The following is a 17,104-nucleotide window of genomic DNA, read 5'->3' as shown; positions in this document are numbered from 1 at the left end:
GTAGTGGTAGGGGCACACACTGACACATAACCAGTTCTGAAAAAACTCCTATGCAGGTACTCATCAACCACCTTCCAGACAGGTACAGAAAAAGTAGGGGAGGTGATAGTTTGATGGCAGTGCCATCTTGCACCCCTTCACTGATTGTGCACTCTACCCTTCGGGCTTAGCATCCAGAGGCATTAACACTAGCTTCCTCATATCCTCGTAGAAGACATGCCTGCCTTCACATCTCAAGGTTCAAACCAAAATTCCAGCAGCATTTCCTCAACCTCCTGTCAGACTCTGAGCATCTCTTCTGCCATCAGGTTGACAAGATGCTACAAAAAAGACACAGATAGCTAAGTATGTGTGTGCTATGCAAACTACCACTGCAATAGGCACTTTTAATAAACAGTCTGTGAAAGGAGCAAAGACTATATACCCATACCAACCGCAGTCTTATCAAAAACATCACCACACCCTCCACTAGCAGGCAAGCAGAGGTTACACCAGGGGTGCATACAGAGGAAAAGGGAAAGAGCATAGGTGGATCTGGTAAAGGAGCATCAACCTTTAAGCAGTGACTTCTACCCTCAAGATCAACAACTCCTGTCAGGTTGAGAGTACAAGATTTTCTTTCTCGCTAGATGGAAATCACATCAGATCAGTGGGTTTTAGCCATAGTTTGCCTCTACTACTATCTAGACCTTCACATTCCCTCCCAACATTCCACCCCACAGACTTCTCAGCTGAGACCATCTCCACCTTCTCAAGGACAAGGTACAATTGCTCCTCCAGAAAGAGGCGATAGAGGTAGTGCCTCCACACTCTAAGGTAAAGAGGCTACTACTAGTTTGACAGTCTTGTTCCCAAAAAGCACTGCTCCCACAGGCCAATCCTGGACCTCGGACCACCAAACAATTACATCCGGTCAGAACATTCCATATGACAACCTTGCAGAACATCATCCTTCTGCTCCTAAAAGTTGATTACATGACAGCACTCCACTTCAAGCACGCCTGCTTTCACATACACATACCACATCGCCCCTTTTCATTGCTGCTATATTTGCTTTGTGAAAATTTAACATATCTACCAATTCAGTGTATTTTATTTCGGGGTGGTCACAGTTTCAAGGGTTTGTTCAAATGCTTAGCAGTTGTGGTTGAGGATCTCCAAATGGGGGGTAAATATGTTTTTTCCTACTTCGATGACTGAGTGATAAATAGCAGCTCCAGACACCAATACCTAACGGACACTCACTCAACAATTTCCTTGATCTACACTGTACGATTCACTGTAAATACTACAAAGTCCCACCTCCAACGACAACAGATTCACACCTTACTGGGGTCTATATTGAATGCAGTTAAAGGGAAAGACGGCCCCTGTCACCAGAAAGTGGCAGCATTCCAGCATCTGCTGCCTCTTTTTCAGCCCAATTGTCCACTCATGGTCAGAACAATGATGTACTTCTAAGGATGATGTCCTTGGTCTTCCCTGTCATATCCCACGCCTTGTCCACATATGACCCCCTACAATTGTTCCTCACATGGCAGTGGGTCAGAGGGAAGATGTAGTGTTGACCAAGGCCAGCACTTATGTTTATCTTCGTTGGTGGAGCAAGTTGTTGCAGTGCAGGCATTTATCAGATCAAGTTCCGAAGATGTCCATTACATCAGACCTCCTCCCTCACAGGTTGGGGAGTTCATCTTGACACCATGACTTTGCTTGGAGTTGTGGGCCCCTTAACTGTTGGGGTGCCACATCAATTACATAAAACTTATAGCTAGTCCTCAAAGCCTTCTTTGTGGTTGTCGGGGGAAGGTGGTCCTCATCAGGACTGACAAAATGAAGGCTATGTTGTATTTGCAGACACAGAGCAGCACTCGCTTTTCTCCAGCTCTCAGTATTAGTGCAGGGGATTTGGCATTGGGCTATATTGCACAAAATTCAACTACTAGCGAAACGTCTTTCAGGGCTGGTCAAGTATGTTGTAGACCCTTCAACTTTGCTTTTCCTCCTCTTGCATCTAGTAAGGAAGATTAGAATGCTGTCTCTGATTTTCTGTATTCCAGTAGCATATATTTCACTTTATAACTGAATACAGTTATATGTGCCTTAGTCCTCTCTGTCTAATCAAAAATCATCATCTAAATGTTTTGTTTTTGCAGATCCTGAAATCCCTTACAGCTGGTCAGAGGAAGAGGTTGCTGACTTGCTCGATCACACCACTGTGATTCTGTGTGCTGATGGTAAGAACAGGGAAAGTTGCTTAGTCGTTGATTAAAAAAAAAAAAACTGTGTGTTATATCTAGTCTAGGCTTGCTTCAAGTTCAGCTTTTGTCAACTAGTCGCCACTTTTTGAAGCACTTCAAATCAAAGTGGTTCCTTTTACTACTTCAAGTTTAAAGATATCTGTCACTCAACTGTGCCTGCCTCTTAAGACCAACAACCAATATGGCCACTTTCTCATTCCATTTCATGCTACATTTCTGTGCTATTATCAGAAAGATACCTTGCCAGTCGCTGTCGGAACCCTGGATAGAAGTCAGTTTTATTTGTTTTAAGTTTGTGCTTTCCTGCATACCATTATCATTCTATTGGAGAACCACGAATCCAGAGTCTAGAATAATGTTTTGTTTTATGTTAGGGGTGACTTATAACACAACATACATTTGATAGCAGGCTTTGAAATTCTGGAAACATATGGTTTGACTTTAAGGAGAGAAAATGTGTATTTGCAAGCTATTAAAGACAATGCAAAATCATGAGCCTTCTTTCTAGGGACTATATATATATATGTTCGATGGCATGTGTAGCTGCAGATACACATGCTGTGCACATCCCGCCATCTGGTGTTGGGCTCGGAGTGTTACAAGTTGTTTTTCTTCGAAGAAGTCTTTTCGAGTCATGAGACCGAGGGACTCCTCCCATTTCGGCTCCATTGCGCATGGGCGTCGACTCCATCTTAGATTGTTTTTTTTCCGCCATCGGGTTCGGACGTGTTCCTTTTCGCTCCGTGTTTCGGGTCAGAAAGTTAGTTAGAATCTCAGAAAAATCGTCGGTATTGTTTGCGTTCGGTATCGGGTTAGTTACAACAGATCGACACCGACTTTTGAAGAGCTCCGGTGGCCCTTTGGGGTTTTTTCGATTCCCCGTCGGGGCCTGGTCGGCCCGGCCACGTGTCTCTTCAAGGCTGATGGAACGGACCCTATTCCGCTTCTGCCCAAAATGCCATAACAAGTATCCATATACAGATCAGCATCTGGTCTGTAACTTGTGTTTGTCGCCGGAACGCAAGGAAGATACTTGTGAAGCCTGTCGAGCGTTTCGGTCCAGGAAGACACTAAGAGACCGAAGAGCAAGGAGACTGCAAATGGCATCGGCGCCGACAGGACAAGAGCGTTTCGAGGAGGAGGAAGAAACATTCTCCATCCCTGAATCGGACTCGGATGAGATCGATCCAGAAGAAACGCTGAAAACCGTGAGTAAGACGTCGAAACACAAAACTCACGAAAAAACCACTAAAGCCCAGGGGACGCCACCGCCAACAGGCCATGGCTTAACCCGAAAAATAGGTGACCGATCATCGGCACCGAAAAAGGGCATGCTGGGGGCGAAGTCATCCGACTCCGGTCGAGATACCGCCACACAGCAATCTCGGGCTCGAGATAGTGGCTCCGAGCAGGTTCGGCACCGAAATGGGTCGGCACCGAGAGACCACGACGCCGAAAGTAAAGAAGGTTTCGTCGGAACTGAAAAAAGCAGCCGAAAAGGTTTCGATTCAGAAACATCCGGCCTCGGAACCGAAAACAAGTTCCTACACTGAGGAAGAAGGACTGTCCACACAAATGAAGACACATAGATTTGGACAGGAATTGGAAACAATAGAGCCAGACTATACCCAAAGAAGGCTCCATATCCAAAAAGAAACAGGGAAGATCAGTACTCTCCCTCCGATTAAAATGAAACGCAAACTTGCCTTTCAGGAAAAAAACAAGCAGCCACAGGCAAAGGTGGCTAAACAAGTAACCCCGCCACCATCTCCACAATGCTCTCCGCAACCATCACCGGGAGCCACTCCACCAATGATGCAATCCCCAACTCATACAGGAATGAGTCAAGATGACCCTGACGCATGGGACCTTTATGACACACCAGTGTCAGATAATAGTCCTGAATGTTATCCAGCTAGACCGTCGCCACCAGAGGATAGTACAGCCTATGCACAGGTGGTGTCAAGAGCAGCGGCCTTTCATAATGTCAGCCTGCATGCTGAGCCCATTGAAGACGACTTTCTTTTTAACACACTGTCGTCCACACACAGCCAGTATCAAAGTCTTCCTATGCTACCCGGAATGCTAAAACACTCCCAACAAGTGTTTGAAGAGCCGGTAAAAGGAAGGGCCATTACTCCAAGAGTGGAGAAAAAATATAAACCGCCACCAACAGACCCCGTGTACATCACACAACAGCTAACACCGGACTCAGTTGTAGTAGGGGCTGCGCGCAAAAGAGCGAATTCACATACTTCAGGAGATGCACCACCTCCAGATAAAGAAAGTAGAAAATTCGACGCAGCAGGCAAAAGGGTGGCGGCACAAGCAGCAAACCAGTGGCGTATTGCCAATTCACAGCCTTTGTTGGCCAGATACGATAGGGCCCATTGGGACGAAATGCAACACTTTATAGAACATTTGCCCAAGGAATTCCAAAAGAGGGCGCATCAAGTAGTGGAAGAAGGACAGAGTATCTCCAACAGTCAGATACGGTCAGCAATGGATGCTGCAGACACAGCTGCTAGAACTGTCAACACAGCAGTAACAATAAGGAGACATGCATGGCTGCGTACATCAGGATTTAAACCAGAAATACAGCAAGCTGTGCTGAATATGCCATTCAACGGACAGCAGTTGTTTGGGCCGGAGGTGGACACTGCGATCGAAAAACTTAAAAAAGACACTGACACGGCCAAAGCCATGGGCGCACTCTACTCCCCACAGGGCAGAGGCACATTTCGAAAAACACCGTTTAGAGGGGGGTTTCGAGGACAAAGCACAGAACCCACAACCTCACAGACAAGACCCACTTACCAGAGCCAGTATCAGCGGGGAAGTTTTCGGGGACAATATAAAGGGGGACAATTCCAAAAGAATAGAGGAAAGTTCCAAAGTCCCAAAACTCCTCAAAACAAACAGTGGCTTCCAAGTCACACATCCCCAACACATAACATCTGTGGGGGAGAGACTAACCAAATTTTACAAACATTGGGAGGAAATAACAACAGACACTTGGGTCCTAGCAATTATCCAGCATGGTTATTGCATAGAATTTCTCAAATTCCCTCCAAACGTCCCGCCGAAAACACACAATATGTCAAAACAACATATAGATCTTCTAGGACTAGAGGTTCAGGCATTGCTACTAAAAGAAGCAATAGAATTAGTACCAAAACACCAGAAAGGAACAGGAGTTTACTCTCTGTACTTTCTCATACCCAAAAAAGACAAGAGTCTGAGACCTATATTAGATCTCCGAACATTAAATACCTACATCAAATCAGATCACTTTCACATGGTGACATTACAAGACGTAATTCCACTACTCAAACAACAAGACTACATGACAACACTAGACCTAAAGGATGCATATTTCCATATACCGATACATCCTTCACACAGAAAGTACTTAAGGTTTGTATTCCAGGGGATACATTACCAATTCAAGGTGTTGCCATTCGGAATAACAACTGCGCCAAGAGTTTTTACAAAGTGCCTGGCAGTCGTAGCTGCACATATCAGAAGGCAGCATATACATGTGTTCCCATACCTAGACGATTGGCTAATCAAAACCAACACGCTAGAAAAATTTCCACAACACACAATGTATGTCATAGAAACCCTCCACAAACTAGGTTTCTCAATCAATTACACAAAGTCACACCTTATACCGTGTCAAACACAGCAATACTTAGGGGCGACAATCAACACAGCAAAAGGGATTGCCACTCCAAGTCCACAAAGGGTTCAGGCATTTCACAATGTAATACAGGCCATGTATCCAAAACAAAAAATACAAGTCAAAATGGTGATGAAACTCCTAGGCATGATGTCCTCATGCATAGCCATTGTCCCAAACGCAAGGTTGCACATGCGGCCCTTACAACAGTGCCTAGCATCACAGTGGTCACAGGCACAGGGTCAACTTCTAGATCTGGTGTTGGTAGACCGCCAAACATACACCTCGCTTCAATGGTGGAACAGTATAAATTTAAACCAAGGGCGGCCTTTCCAAGACCCAGTGCCACAATATGTAATAACGACAGATGCATCCAGGATAGGGTGGGGAGCACACCTCAATCAATACAGCATCCAAGGACAATGGGACACTCACCAAAAACAGTTTCCCATAAATCACTTAGAACTATTGGCAGTATTTCTAGCGCTGAAAGCATTTCAACCCATAATAAGCCACAAACACATTCTTGTCAAAACAGACAACATGACAACGATGTATTACCTAAACAAACAAGGAGGGACACACTCAACACAGTTGTGTCTCCTGGCACAAAAAATATGGCATTGGGCGATTCACAACCACATTCGCCTAATAGCACATTTTATTCCAGGAATTCAGAATCAGTTAGCAGACAATCTCTCTCGGGATCACCAACAGATCCACGAATGGGAGATTCACCCCCAAATACTGAATACTTACTTCCACAGTTGGGGAACACCACAAATAGATCTATTTGCGACAAAGGAAAGCGCAAAATGCCAAAACTTCGCATCCAGGTACCCACAAGATCAGTCTCAGGGCAATACGTTATGGATGAGTTGGTCAGGGATATTTGCTTACGCTTTTCCCCCTCTCCCACTCCTTCCATATCTAGTAAACAAGTTGAGTCAAAACAAACTCAAACTCATACTAATAGCACCAACATGGGCAAGACAACCTTGGTACACAACACTACTAGACCTTTCAGTAGTGCCCCATGTCAAACTACCAAACATACCAGATCTGTTAACGCAACACAAACAACAGATCAGACACCCAAATCCAGCATCGCTGAATCTAGCAATCTGGCTCCTGAAGTCCTAGAGTTCGGACACTTAGACCTTACACATGAATGTATGGAGGTCATAAAACAAGCTAGGAAACCTACCACTAGACATTGCTATGCAAATAAGTGGAAAAGATTTGTTTATTACTGCCATGATAATCAAATTCAACCCTTACACGCATCTGCCAAAGACATCGTAGGATACTTACTACATTTGCAAAAGTCAAAGCTAGCTTTTTCTTCCATTAAGATACATCTTAAAGCAATTTCAGCTTACCTGCAAATTACGCACTCAACTTCTCTATTTAGGATACCAGTCATAAAAGCATTTATGGAAGGTCTAAAGAGAATTATACCACCAAGAACACCACCAGTTCCTACATGGAACCTCAACATTGTCTTAACACGACTCATGGGTCCACCTTTTGAGCCCATGCACTCTTGTGAAATGCAATACTTAACATGGAAAGTTGCCTTTTTTAATTGCCATCACATCTTTAAGAAGAGTAAGTGAGATTCAAGCATTTACCATACAAGAACCATTTATTCAAATACACAAGCATAAAGTAGTTCTACGGACAAATCCTAAATTTTTACCAAAAGTCATATCACCGTTCCACTTAAATCAAACAGTAGAATTACCAGTGTTCTTCCCACAGCCAGACTCTGTAGCTGAAAGAGCACTACATACATTAGACATCAAAAGAGAGTTAATGTACTACATTGACAGAACAAAACTAATTCGAAAAACAAAACAATTATTTATTGCTTTCCAAAAACCTCATACAGGAAATCCAATTTCTATACAAGGCATTGCTAGATGGATAGTTAAGTGCATTCAAACCTGTTATCTTAAAGCAAAAAGAGATCTGCCTATTACACCAAAGGCACACTCAACTAGAAAGAAAGGTGCTACCATGGCCTTTCTAGGAAATATTCCAATGACCGAAATATGTAAGGCAGCTACATGGTCTACGCCTCATACATTTACCAAACACTACTGTGTAGATGTGCTAACGGCACAACAAGCCACAGTAGGCCAAGCAGTACTACGAACATTGTTTCAAACAACTTCAACTCCTACAGGCTAAACCACCGCTTTTGGGGAGATAACTGCTTACTAGTCTATTCACAGCATGTGTATCTGCAGCTACACATGCCATTGAACGGAAAATGTCACTTACCCAGTGTACATCTGTTCGTGGCATTAGTCGCTGCAGATTCACATCCGCCCACCCGCCTCCCCGGGAGCCTGTAGCCGTTTAGAAGTTGATCTTCAACATCTGTATATTTGTAAATATATTACTTTAAACTACATTATGTACATTACTCCATTGCATGGGCACTATTACTAGCATACACAACTCCTACCTCACCCTCTGCGGGGGAAAACAATCTAAGATGGAGTCGACGCCCATGCGCAATGGAGCCGAAATGGGAGGAGTCCCTCGGTCTCGTGACTCGAAAAGACTTCTTCGAAGAAAAACAACGTGTAACACTCCGAGCCCAACACCAGATGGCGGGATGTGCACAGCATGTGAATCTGCAGCGACTAATGCCACGAACAGATGTACACTGGGTAAGTGACATTTTCCATATATATATATATATATATATATATATATATATACACGAGACAGGAGATATTGCAAACCGGATTTGACATGAGCACCTGCTAATTTACAGGCTTTTCAGTGTACTGCTGATTAGGGGAATTTAAAAACTAACCAAGCAGATCGTTTGTATAGCCTACCATTGGATAGTGTGGAAGGACAGCGGAGCGACAAAGAACGTGAGACTGTATGCATAAGTGTAGAGTTTGAATGAATAAGGAGCATTGGTATCACGCAATACAGGGCGATTGTTATCTAGTGAGATAACGAAAGCTCTAATTCAGCAGAGATTTACTTGAAGATATGAAAGTGTTCAATAAAATCAAGCTCATGGTTGGTTGGAGAAGAAGTGGAGCTCCTGGTTGATAATAATTGATGTAATAGTGCTGAAAGTCCAGGAGTGTTAGGAATTCAAAGTAAGTGTTCAGTGTGACAGCGAGTACTTCACAAATGAAAGCAGTGGACTGTGGCTGAAATTGGGAACTATTATGAAGAGCCAGTTCTTGATTTTACCTAAAGGAAATGTCCAAGACATTTTAAAAAGAAGCCTGAAGCACGGGGTACGGTAGTATGACTATGGCACTGAAGATGTTTACATAAGAGTGGGCTGTGCATTAAAGGGCAATTTTGCATCTTCCACAGCTCAACCAACAAGTTGAGAGCTGGCAATGCTGATTCAGTTGACCAAGGAGGCTTATCAGTAAGCAGACAAGACCAGGTTTCACTGGAAGGCTTAGAAGGGACAATAGGTAGGGTCCTCAGACCTAATCATTGTCAAATGATTATCCTGTTTTTGGACCCTACCACTGACTGACAATTAGAAGCACAGAGCCCTATATCTCCCATATTCTAGTACACAAATAAAAGCAAGCAGGGTACTATCTACTGGCATATAGCACCTTTAATCCATGGGAAAGCTAAATTCGACTGAGCTTTGACTTCAGCCAGATGACCTGTTTTTGATGATGTTGTCCAGCATCTTTCACAGAGAGCTCTTCTGCTCAGTTGAGTACTTTTAATATTACTGATCAGTCCAACTGTACCAGGAACTAACTACCATGCGTAGTTGAACTTACAGCTGTTCTCGAATTTGTGCCTGGTATGAAGCTGCTGTTCTGCCTGTCTGGCCACAAGCTACACCAGAATCAATACATAGTGAAGGGACATTGCGGCTATAATCCGAGATCTAAAGACAGTACTTTTATTGTAAAACTCTACTTTTTTATCATTAGCTGCACATCTTAGTGCCTTATACACTGCTTGGGACCACATAATGTCGTTAACACAACTTGTATCATCAGATATGTAGCCAGTAATATCATACATAAAATCACTTAACCTTCGTTATGTATAATGTGACATGTCTTACTGTTTATCGGTATTCATGCGTATTCTAGAGTTAGAAGTCACAGATTTAGTAACCCTGTGGCATCCTAGTCTCATTGTTTCATTCTCATTAACAATTTTGTTTTACTGTAAAGAATTATCATGAGTTCCCAGGCATGGTTCTGGATATTGCTTCCCAATAAAGGGGCGAAACCCTGTCAGGCAACAGTCATACACCTAAAGTGCTACTTCTTTTATTATTGGTGACTACTGTCCCCAAGCCATAATAAAACTGGTTGGTGGCAGCTAATTTGTAGTGATGAGTCATTATCCCTGCACTCAAGTAGGGAGGTAGACTATCAACAGGCTTTCATTTTCAATTATTTCTGCCATGACTGCCCCCTAAATATATTACATCCTGGTGATGACCAGTGGGTAGTTATAACCTAGTTTCAATTGAAAAAGTGTTTTTTGACTTGCTTTTTGTGCCATTTGACAAACCTTCATGACTTTTTCCCAGAGAATCTTGTTGTACATGGTAGGTTTCGGGGGGATCTGTCAAGCAGGGTCAGAGGAAGAAAAGGGAGTTCAAAAAAGGTTTGTTTCCCATTATAATTGCCACAGGGATTTTGAACACGACTACATCCCATACTGCTAAACAGAATTACACCAAATTTGGCAGAAAGGTAGCTTTTGGTCCAGAAAGTAGCCTTTTTGTAGTTTGGTGTAAATTTGTTCATTAGTTTTTGAGATTTTAAAAGAAAGCTAAATATGTGTATGTGGAGATGGCAAGGCTTTGTGAATACTCCAGAACTAGTGCATAGATCTGATTGGTTGCTATCACTTCAAAGAGAAAGTGTTGACAGTCAGTTTGAGACTCTGCTTCAGCCGAGTTTCCAAAAAAAAGAATGAAAAGGGGGTAGGGTACGGTTATCCTACCCCTCTAGCCTTGGTGTAGGGGTCCCCCATGGACCCCCCTGCACTCCCCCCATTAACACTCCCCCCTGGCTTAAAAGTATTTTTTTTAAAGTCACTGCAAAAATTGCAGCAGGTCCACGAATTTCGCTGTTATGTAAAAAAAAAATAATAATAATGCTTTTGCTTTTATTTTTGGCTCTTGGTGGGCCAGGTCCCAGGGGTGTTGGGGAGGAGGGGTGAAAAAAGGAAGGGGGTGCATCCCCCCCCCCCGCTTAGAGATTTTTAAAGCCCCGAGGACCTCCACCTTTCCGGGCCACTGTAAAATAAGTTGGCGGGGGTAGGGGTAGACTAAAAATGCAATTAATGCAGGAGGGTGTCTACTGCCCCCCTTGCAGCCCCGGGGACAGACACCTACCCACCTCCTCCCCTGGCAATTCATTCAAAATGGGGGGGTGCAGCCTCTGGGATTGCCACCTTCCCAGGAGTGAAATAAAATAAGGGGAAATCTTTAACCGATCACCTGCCCCGGGGACCACCAACTCCCTGGGGCCAATTGTAAATGCTGGAGGAGGGCCTCATGGCATCCCTCTTGGAGCCAATAAATGGCCCTTGGGACCACCACCCCACAGGGCCAGCTCCTGTTATGTCCTGGGGTGCCCACCCCTGGGACATAGCTGTTTGCTCTGGCATGGCAGGAGCTTTGGCAGCTCCTGCAAGTAAGAGGAAACACTCTGCTTCCAGTGGGCGAGAGCTGTCAAAGTGCTCTCACCTCCTGGAAGCGGAGGTTTCATCTCTTTTCCTGACCGCAGCGATACGAGCAGGGAAAGAGTTGAAACAATTCCTTTTGCACACAGGGCGCTGCCTGTTTAGCAGCTCCTTGTGTGCAAGAGCAGTGCTGGCTCCCCTAGGAGTCAGGGAGCCGGCTGGGACGGCTGGGGCCTTGAAGCACCCCCTGTTATCCCATTGCACACTGGGTGTCCAAGGGCACCCAGGAGACATGGCTGCTTCCCGGGGGATGGGGTCCCCAAGGCCAAGATGGGTCAGGGAGATGGGCTGCGCGCCCCCCCTGTTTAATGAAGGCCAAGGGATGGGGTTCCCTGGGCCCCCTTCCTCTGTTACAATCTGAAATCCTTAGTGGAGGTGAATGCATCGCTGATCTATTAGAGCACAATCTATATGTGACTGTGAGGAGTGGGTTCTTTCTTGACCTCTCTTGGTAAAAGCAGAGTCCATGGTTCTTCTTTTAAATTGCTGCAAGTATGCAAATGTTCAAATCACCTGGAAGCTGCGCCCACTTTGTCCCGCACTGTTCACCTTAGTATGCATATGTCTTCACCTTCTTTTCCCAGAATGATGGACAGCTTACCAAAGGACCCCCCCAGTGTGTTTCAAGACGATATGGGTAGCGCGTTCCCAATCATAATAATAATATGAATAATTCATAATAATAGTAAATGAGAACATTTACACAAAATAAAGAAGTAGTTATGTCATATAGTTAAGAGGAAGGACCTTGGATTGTTGGAGATTTAAGTCTTTGTAGTCTTGTTGACCTCTTTATAGGAGGATTCATGTTATCACAGAATTCTAGAGAAAGACGCACCAGGAACAATTATGTTGCCAAAACGCATACAAGGTCACTGGTAACATTTCCTTGTACTCCATTTCACAGCTGTAGTGTAGAATACATACTGGACATTTTCCCAAGGAGACAGTAAGAACTCTGTGGACTCTTGTTTGATAAAAGAGCAGGTGAGGTTCTTTTGTGGCTGAGTCATTCACACAGATAATGACACACTCACACACCCACTTACAGACGCACTCAGACACTCATGCACTCACTCACAGACCAACTCACAGACTCACGTATTTAGTCACAGACCTGCTCGGACACTCAGGCATACACTCACAGGCCCGCATAGACCCTCTGGCGCCCACTCACAGACCCACTTGGACACTCCCATACCCACTCAGACCCTCACGCACCCATTCACAGACCCACTGAGACACTCATGCACCCAATCATAGACACTCAATTACGTACCTACTCAGAGAACCACTCAGACAGTCATGCACCCACTCGCAAACCCACTGAGGTGCTCATGCACACACTCACAGACCCACCCAGAGACTTATGCATGCAGGGACCGGTAGTTACAGGGGTTTAGCCACTGCGGCCAGGCCCTTCGGCCAGACACGCACAGCCAAAGGCTGAGTGTGACGTGGGGTTGGGTAGTTTTAGCGGGTTAGCCACAAGGCCTGGCCACAGGCCAAGCCCTACAGCCAACCCCCGCCGCACATGGCAAAAGGCTGTGCGCAGCAGTGGTTGGATTAATGTATAGTAATTAAAATTACTTTAAATAAACCACAGAAATTCACTGAGAAAACCAAAGGTTACAGGGATGTCATAGTTAGGAAATAGAATTAAAAAAACATAGAAATTGATTTTTAAAACAAAGGTTACAGGGATGTTATAGTTAAGATCTGAATTTACTCGCACAAAACCAAAGATATTCAGCAGTTATAGTTAACTCAAGTAACTATAACTCGTGCTCTAAGGTAACTATAACTTGAGCCCTCGCCATGCACTGCTAATTACCCGACATGTTACATCACTCATGATGTCTTCGATAACCTCATTAATAATATAAATGTCACATTGCAGTAAAATTATTGAGAATAAAGCTGTGCATGGCAGAGGTGCGAGTTATAGTTACCTTAGGGCATGAGTTATAGTTACTTGAGTTAACCATATAAAACTGCTGAACTTCTATGGTTTTGACCGAGTAAATTCAGATCCTAACTATAACTTCCCTGTAAGTTTTGGTGTATGTATGTATGTGTGTGTGTATATATGTGTAATATATATATAATTTCCTACTGGCAGAGGCCAGTTGGTAGTTCTAGTCAGGACCATGTTTCCATAGAAAAAGTGTTGCCTATATCTTTGCCGCTGTTTGATGAAACTTCACAAAATTTCCCCAGAAAAATGCCCCTGTCATTCTTGTTGTGTATGGAAAGTTTCAGAGTGATCTGTTAAGCGGGGGCAGAGAAACAGGGAGGATAAAAAATGGTGCGTTTCCTATGTTAATTGCCATGGACCTTTGAACACGCCTACAATCCAAACCACTGGACCGAATTACACCAAATTTAGCAGAAAGCTAGCTGTCTGTACACCGAATACGCTTTGTTATTTGGTGTAAATCCGCCTAGTAGTTTAGGAGAAATTAACGGAAATTCAAATTTGGATTCTGTGGTCGCGACAGGACGAAGAAATGCACAGCTCTGATTGGCTGCCAACATTCAACCAGGAACTCTTGGCAGCCATCTTGGGACTTGACTCAGTCTCTCAAAAAATGTAAAAATAAAAATAATAAAAAATACAAGGGGCAAGGGTAGAGTCACCCTGTCACCTCAGCTCTGGTGCTGGGGTCACAGAGGACCATCCCCAGATCAAAAAAATAAATAAATATGCACACACATATTATTTTTCCCGCTACGACGTCCCTAATTCGGGAAAAATTAACAACAAGAAACAGGAAAAAAAGTGCCTGCTACCGCGCTTGTGTTTTTACAAGTCTTCCAGGTGGGCCAGGTCCCGGGAGCATTTACATTTTCTATGCAGGGATGGGGGGCACTGCTGCTCCAGGGATTGCCACCTCTCTGGGGTTGTATTGTAGTGTAACGTGGGGGCCACACTGTCCCCTCGCAGCTCTGGGGACCATCACCACCCAGTGCACTTAATAAAAATAAGGGGGGTGGCACCCCCACTCCCAACCCCTGGGGACCTCCACCTCCCCAGGGCACTTAATGTAAAGAATTAGGAAGGGGGCCGCGTGGCTCTCCTGCAGCCCTCGGGGACCGCCACCTCCCTGCTTTTAACAGAAGAAGCGCTGGGGCACCTCCCCCTGCAGTTCCAGGGACTGGCACCTTCTTGGGGCTTCAAAGAAATCAAAGGCAGGGGTGCACGCAGCCCCGGGGACTGCCACCTCCCCAGGGCTAATTTTAAAAGACATAGGGGTCTGTTGCGTAACCACCGGGCCCTGGGGACCACCACCTCCCCAGGGCTATTTAACATTGAAGAGCGGCTCCTGCTATGTCCTGGGGTACCCACCCCTCCCTGGGACATAGCTGTTTGCTCTGACTTGACGGGGCCACATGACCCCCCGCTGCCCAAAAATAATGTATAATTTGGCCAGGCCCAGGGGTATGGGGACCCTAGGGCTGAGATCGGCCCTGAGGATGGGGTGGGGTGGGGGGGGGGATTGGTGGTCCACGTGGCCTCTCTCCCCCAGAACAATGTAGTTAGGCTGGGTCCCGAGGGATAGGTCCATGGAGCCAAGATCGGCCCTGTTGAGGGGAGCCCACACAGCACCCCTCACCCGACAAAAAACATAATTAGGCCAGGCCCCAGGAGATGGGGTTCCCAGGACCGAGATGAGCCCTTTGGTGGAGGGCCACACCACCTCAACGAAAAAAAGTTAACAGTTAGGCTGGGCTCTGGGGGATTTGGTCCCTGGGGCCGGAATCGGTTGGGAGAGGGGGGCATGCAGACCTGCTGCCAATTACTGCTGTGCTTGCCCAAAGGCCCTGCACAGCGCGAGGTTAGGAGGGTTATAGAGGATGACTTGTCAACCCCGCTGCACACGCCCGGATGGCTATAGGGGTTTTATTAACGTATAGTAATGAAAATTACTTTAAGTTGAAAAAAAGCCATAAAAAAATTCACAGAAAAAACACAAAGGTTACTGTGACGTTATAGTTAGACTCACATGTCACACGTACAAAACCATAGAAATTCAACAGCTATGGTTACCTCAGCTAACTATAACTTGTGCCCTCCTTGTAATGCAATACTTATGACCTCTCATATTACATCACTCCTGATGTGGTCACCGATATCACTGATGACATCTCAAATGATATCACAGATTACATCATCCACCGAACCACTCACAAACCCACTCATACCTCATACAGACACTCATAAATCCACACGCAGCTGCTCACATACTCATTCACAGACCCATAAAACTGCAAACATTGACCCACTCGCTCACACAACTGACACAACCACTCACTCACCCATACAGTACTAACTCAGCTATTCACACACCCACTCAGACCCATACAGCCACTCACAAATCCACTCATACACCAGGCAACCACTCAAATAACCACTAAAAGACCCACACAGCCACTCACACACCCACTCCCTCACACATACAACCACTCACACACCCTCAATCTCAGTCATACAGTCACTGACACCGACTCACTCACTGATACAGTCACTTACACAACCATTCACTTACCCACTCATCTGTACAGGCACTCACACACCTACTCACTCACCCATGTGGCCGTTCACACACCCATTCACTCACCGAAACAGCTACTCACACATCCATTCACTCTACCACATATTCACTGACACAGCTACTCACTTATACATACAGCTACTCATACACCAACTCACTCATCCATACAGTCACTGACTCACCAACACACTCACCTATAAAATCATTAACACACCCAGTTACTCACCTACACAAGCACTCTCACACCCACTTAGTCACCCGTGCAGCTACTCACACACTCACTCACCCTATGCACACTCACAAGCCAAATACTTACCCATACAGCTACTTACACACTTTGGCGCAGTTTGACAATTATTTGCAATAGTTTAAAAACTAGTACACCAGTCATTTTAGCTACTGTGTGGAAAGTTTCAGGGTGATTCGTCAAGCAGGGGCAGCGAAAAAGGGGGGGGAGGGGGTCCCAAAATGTGTGCTGCCCATGCAATTTCCCATCGGAATTTTAGACACCGCTGGATGGAATTACACAAAATTTGGCAGAAAGCTATCTCTTACTCCAGAAAGACCTCTTTTTATTATTTGTTGTAAATCCATTAAGTAGTTTTGGAGTTATTAAAGGAAAAAGAAATATTGATATCTAGGGACCCAGATCGTTCGTGGACCCACTCGTGGAGGATCTGCAGATCTGAGGAAAAGAAAGGGCCTGATTAGTTAGCCACAACCTGAAAGGAAAGGTGCGCTGCCATTTTCTTTTTCACATCGGGCCGGGAGGAGGAAAAACAATGAAAAACTGGCAAAAGGGGTCGGGAGACAGGTATCCTGACCCCAAAGGAGAGATCGAGGGGTCCCTGAGGGACACTTCAAGGGCCAAAATTCCC

At 45.0% G+C, this 17,104-nt stretch overlaps 1 protein-coding gene across 3 annotated transcripts in view; it reads left to right on the top strand.

Moving 5' to 3' along the window:
• METTL22 (methyltransferase 22, Kin17 lysine) overlaps window positions 1-17,104 on the top strand; it is a 244,005-nt gene that overhangs the window by 162,580 nt on the left and 64,321 nt on the right. For all 3 annotated transcript variants that reach the window (XM_069210541.1, XM_069210540.1, XM_069210539.1), the window contains exon 8: window positions 2,157-2,237. In XM_069210541.1, the coding sequence (XP_069066642.1) occupies window positions 2,157-2,237 (81 nt within the window). The remainder of the gene's footprint in view (window positions 1-2,156; window positions 2,238-17,104) is intronic.

Source organism: Pleurodeles waltl, chromosome 10, assembly GCF_031143425.1.
Source record: "Pleurodeles waltl isolate 20211129_DDA chromosome 10, aPleWal1.hap1.20221129, whole genome shotgun sequence".
Classification (NCBI taxonomy): domain Eukaryota; kingdom Metazoa; phylum Chordata; class Amphibia; order Caudata; family Salamandridae; genus Pleurodeles; species Pleurodeles waltl.
The sequence above is the reverse complement of the archived record's forward strand: the minus strand, read 5'-3'. Positions and strand labels throughout refer to the sequence as shown.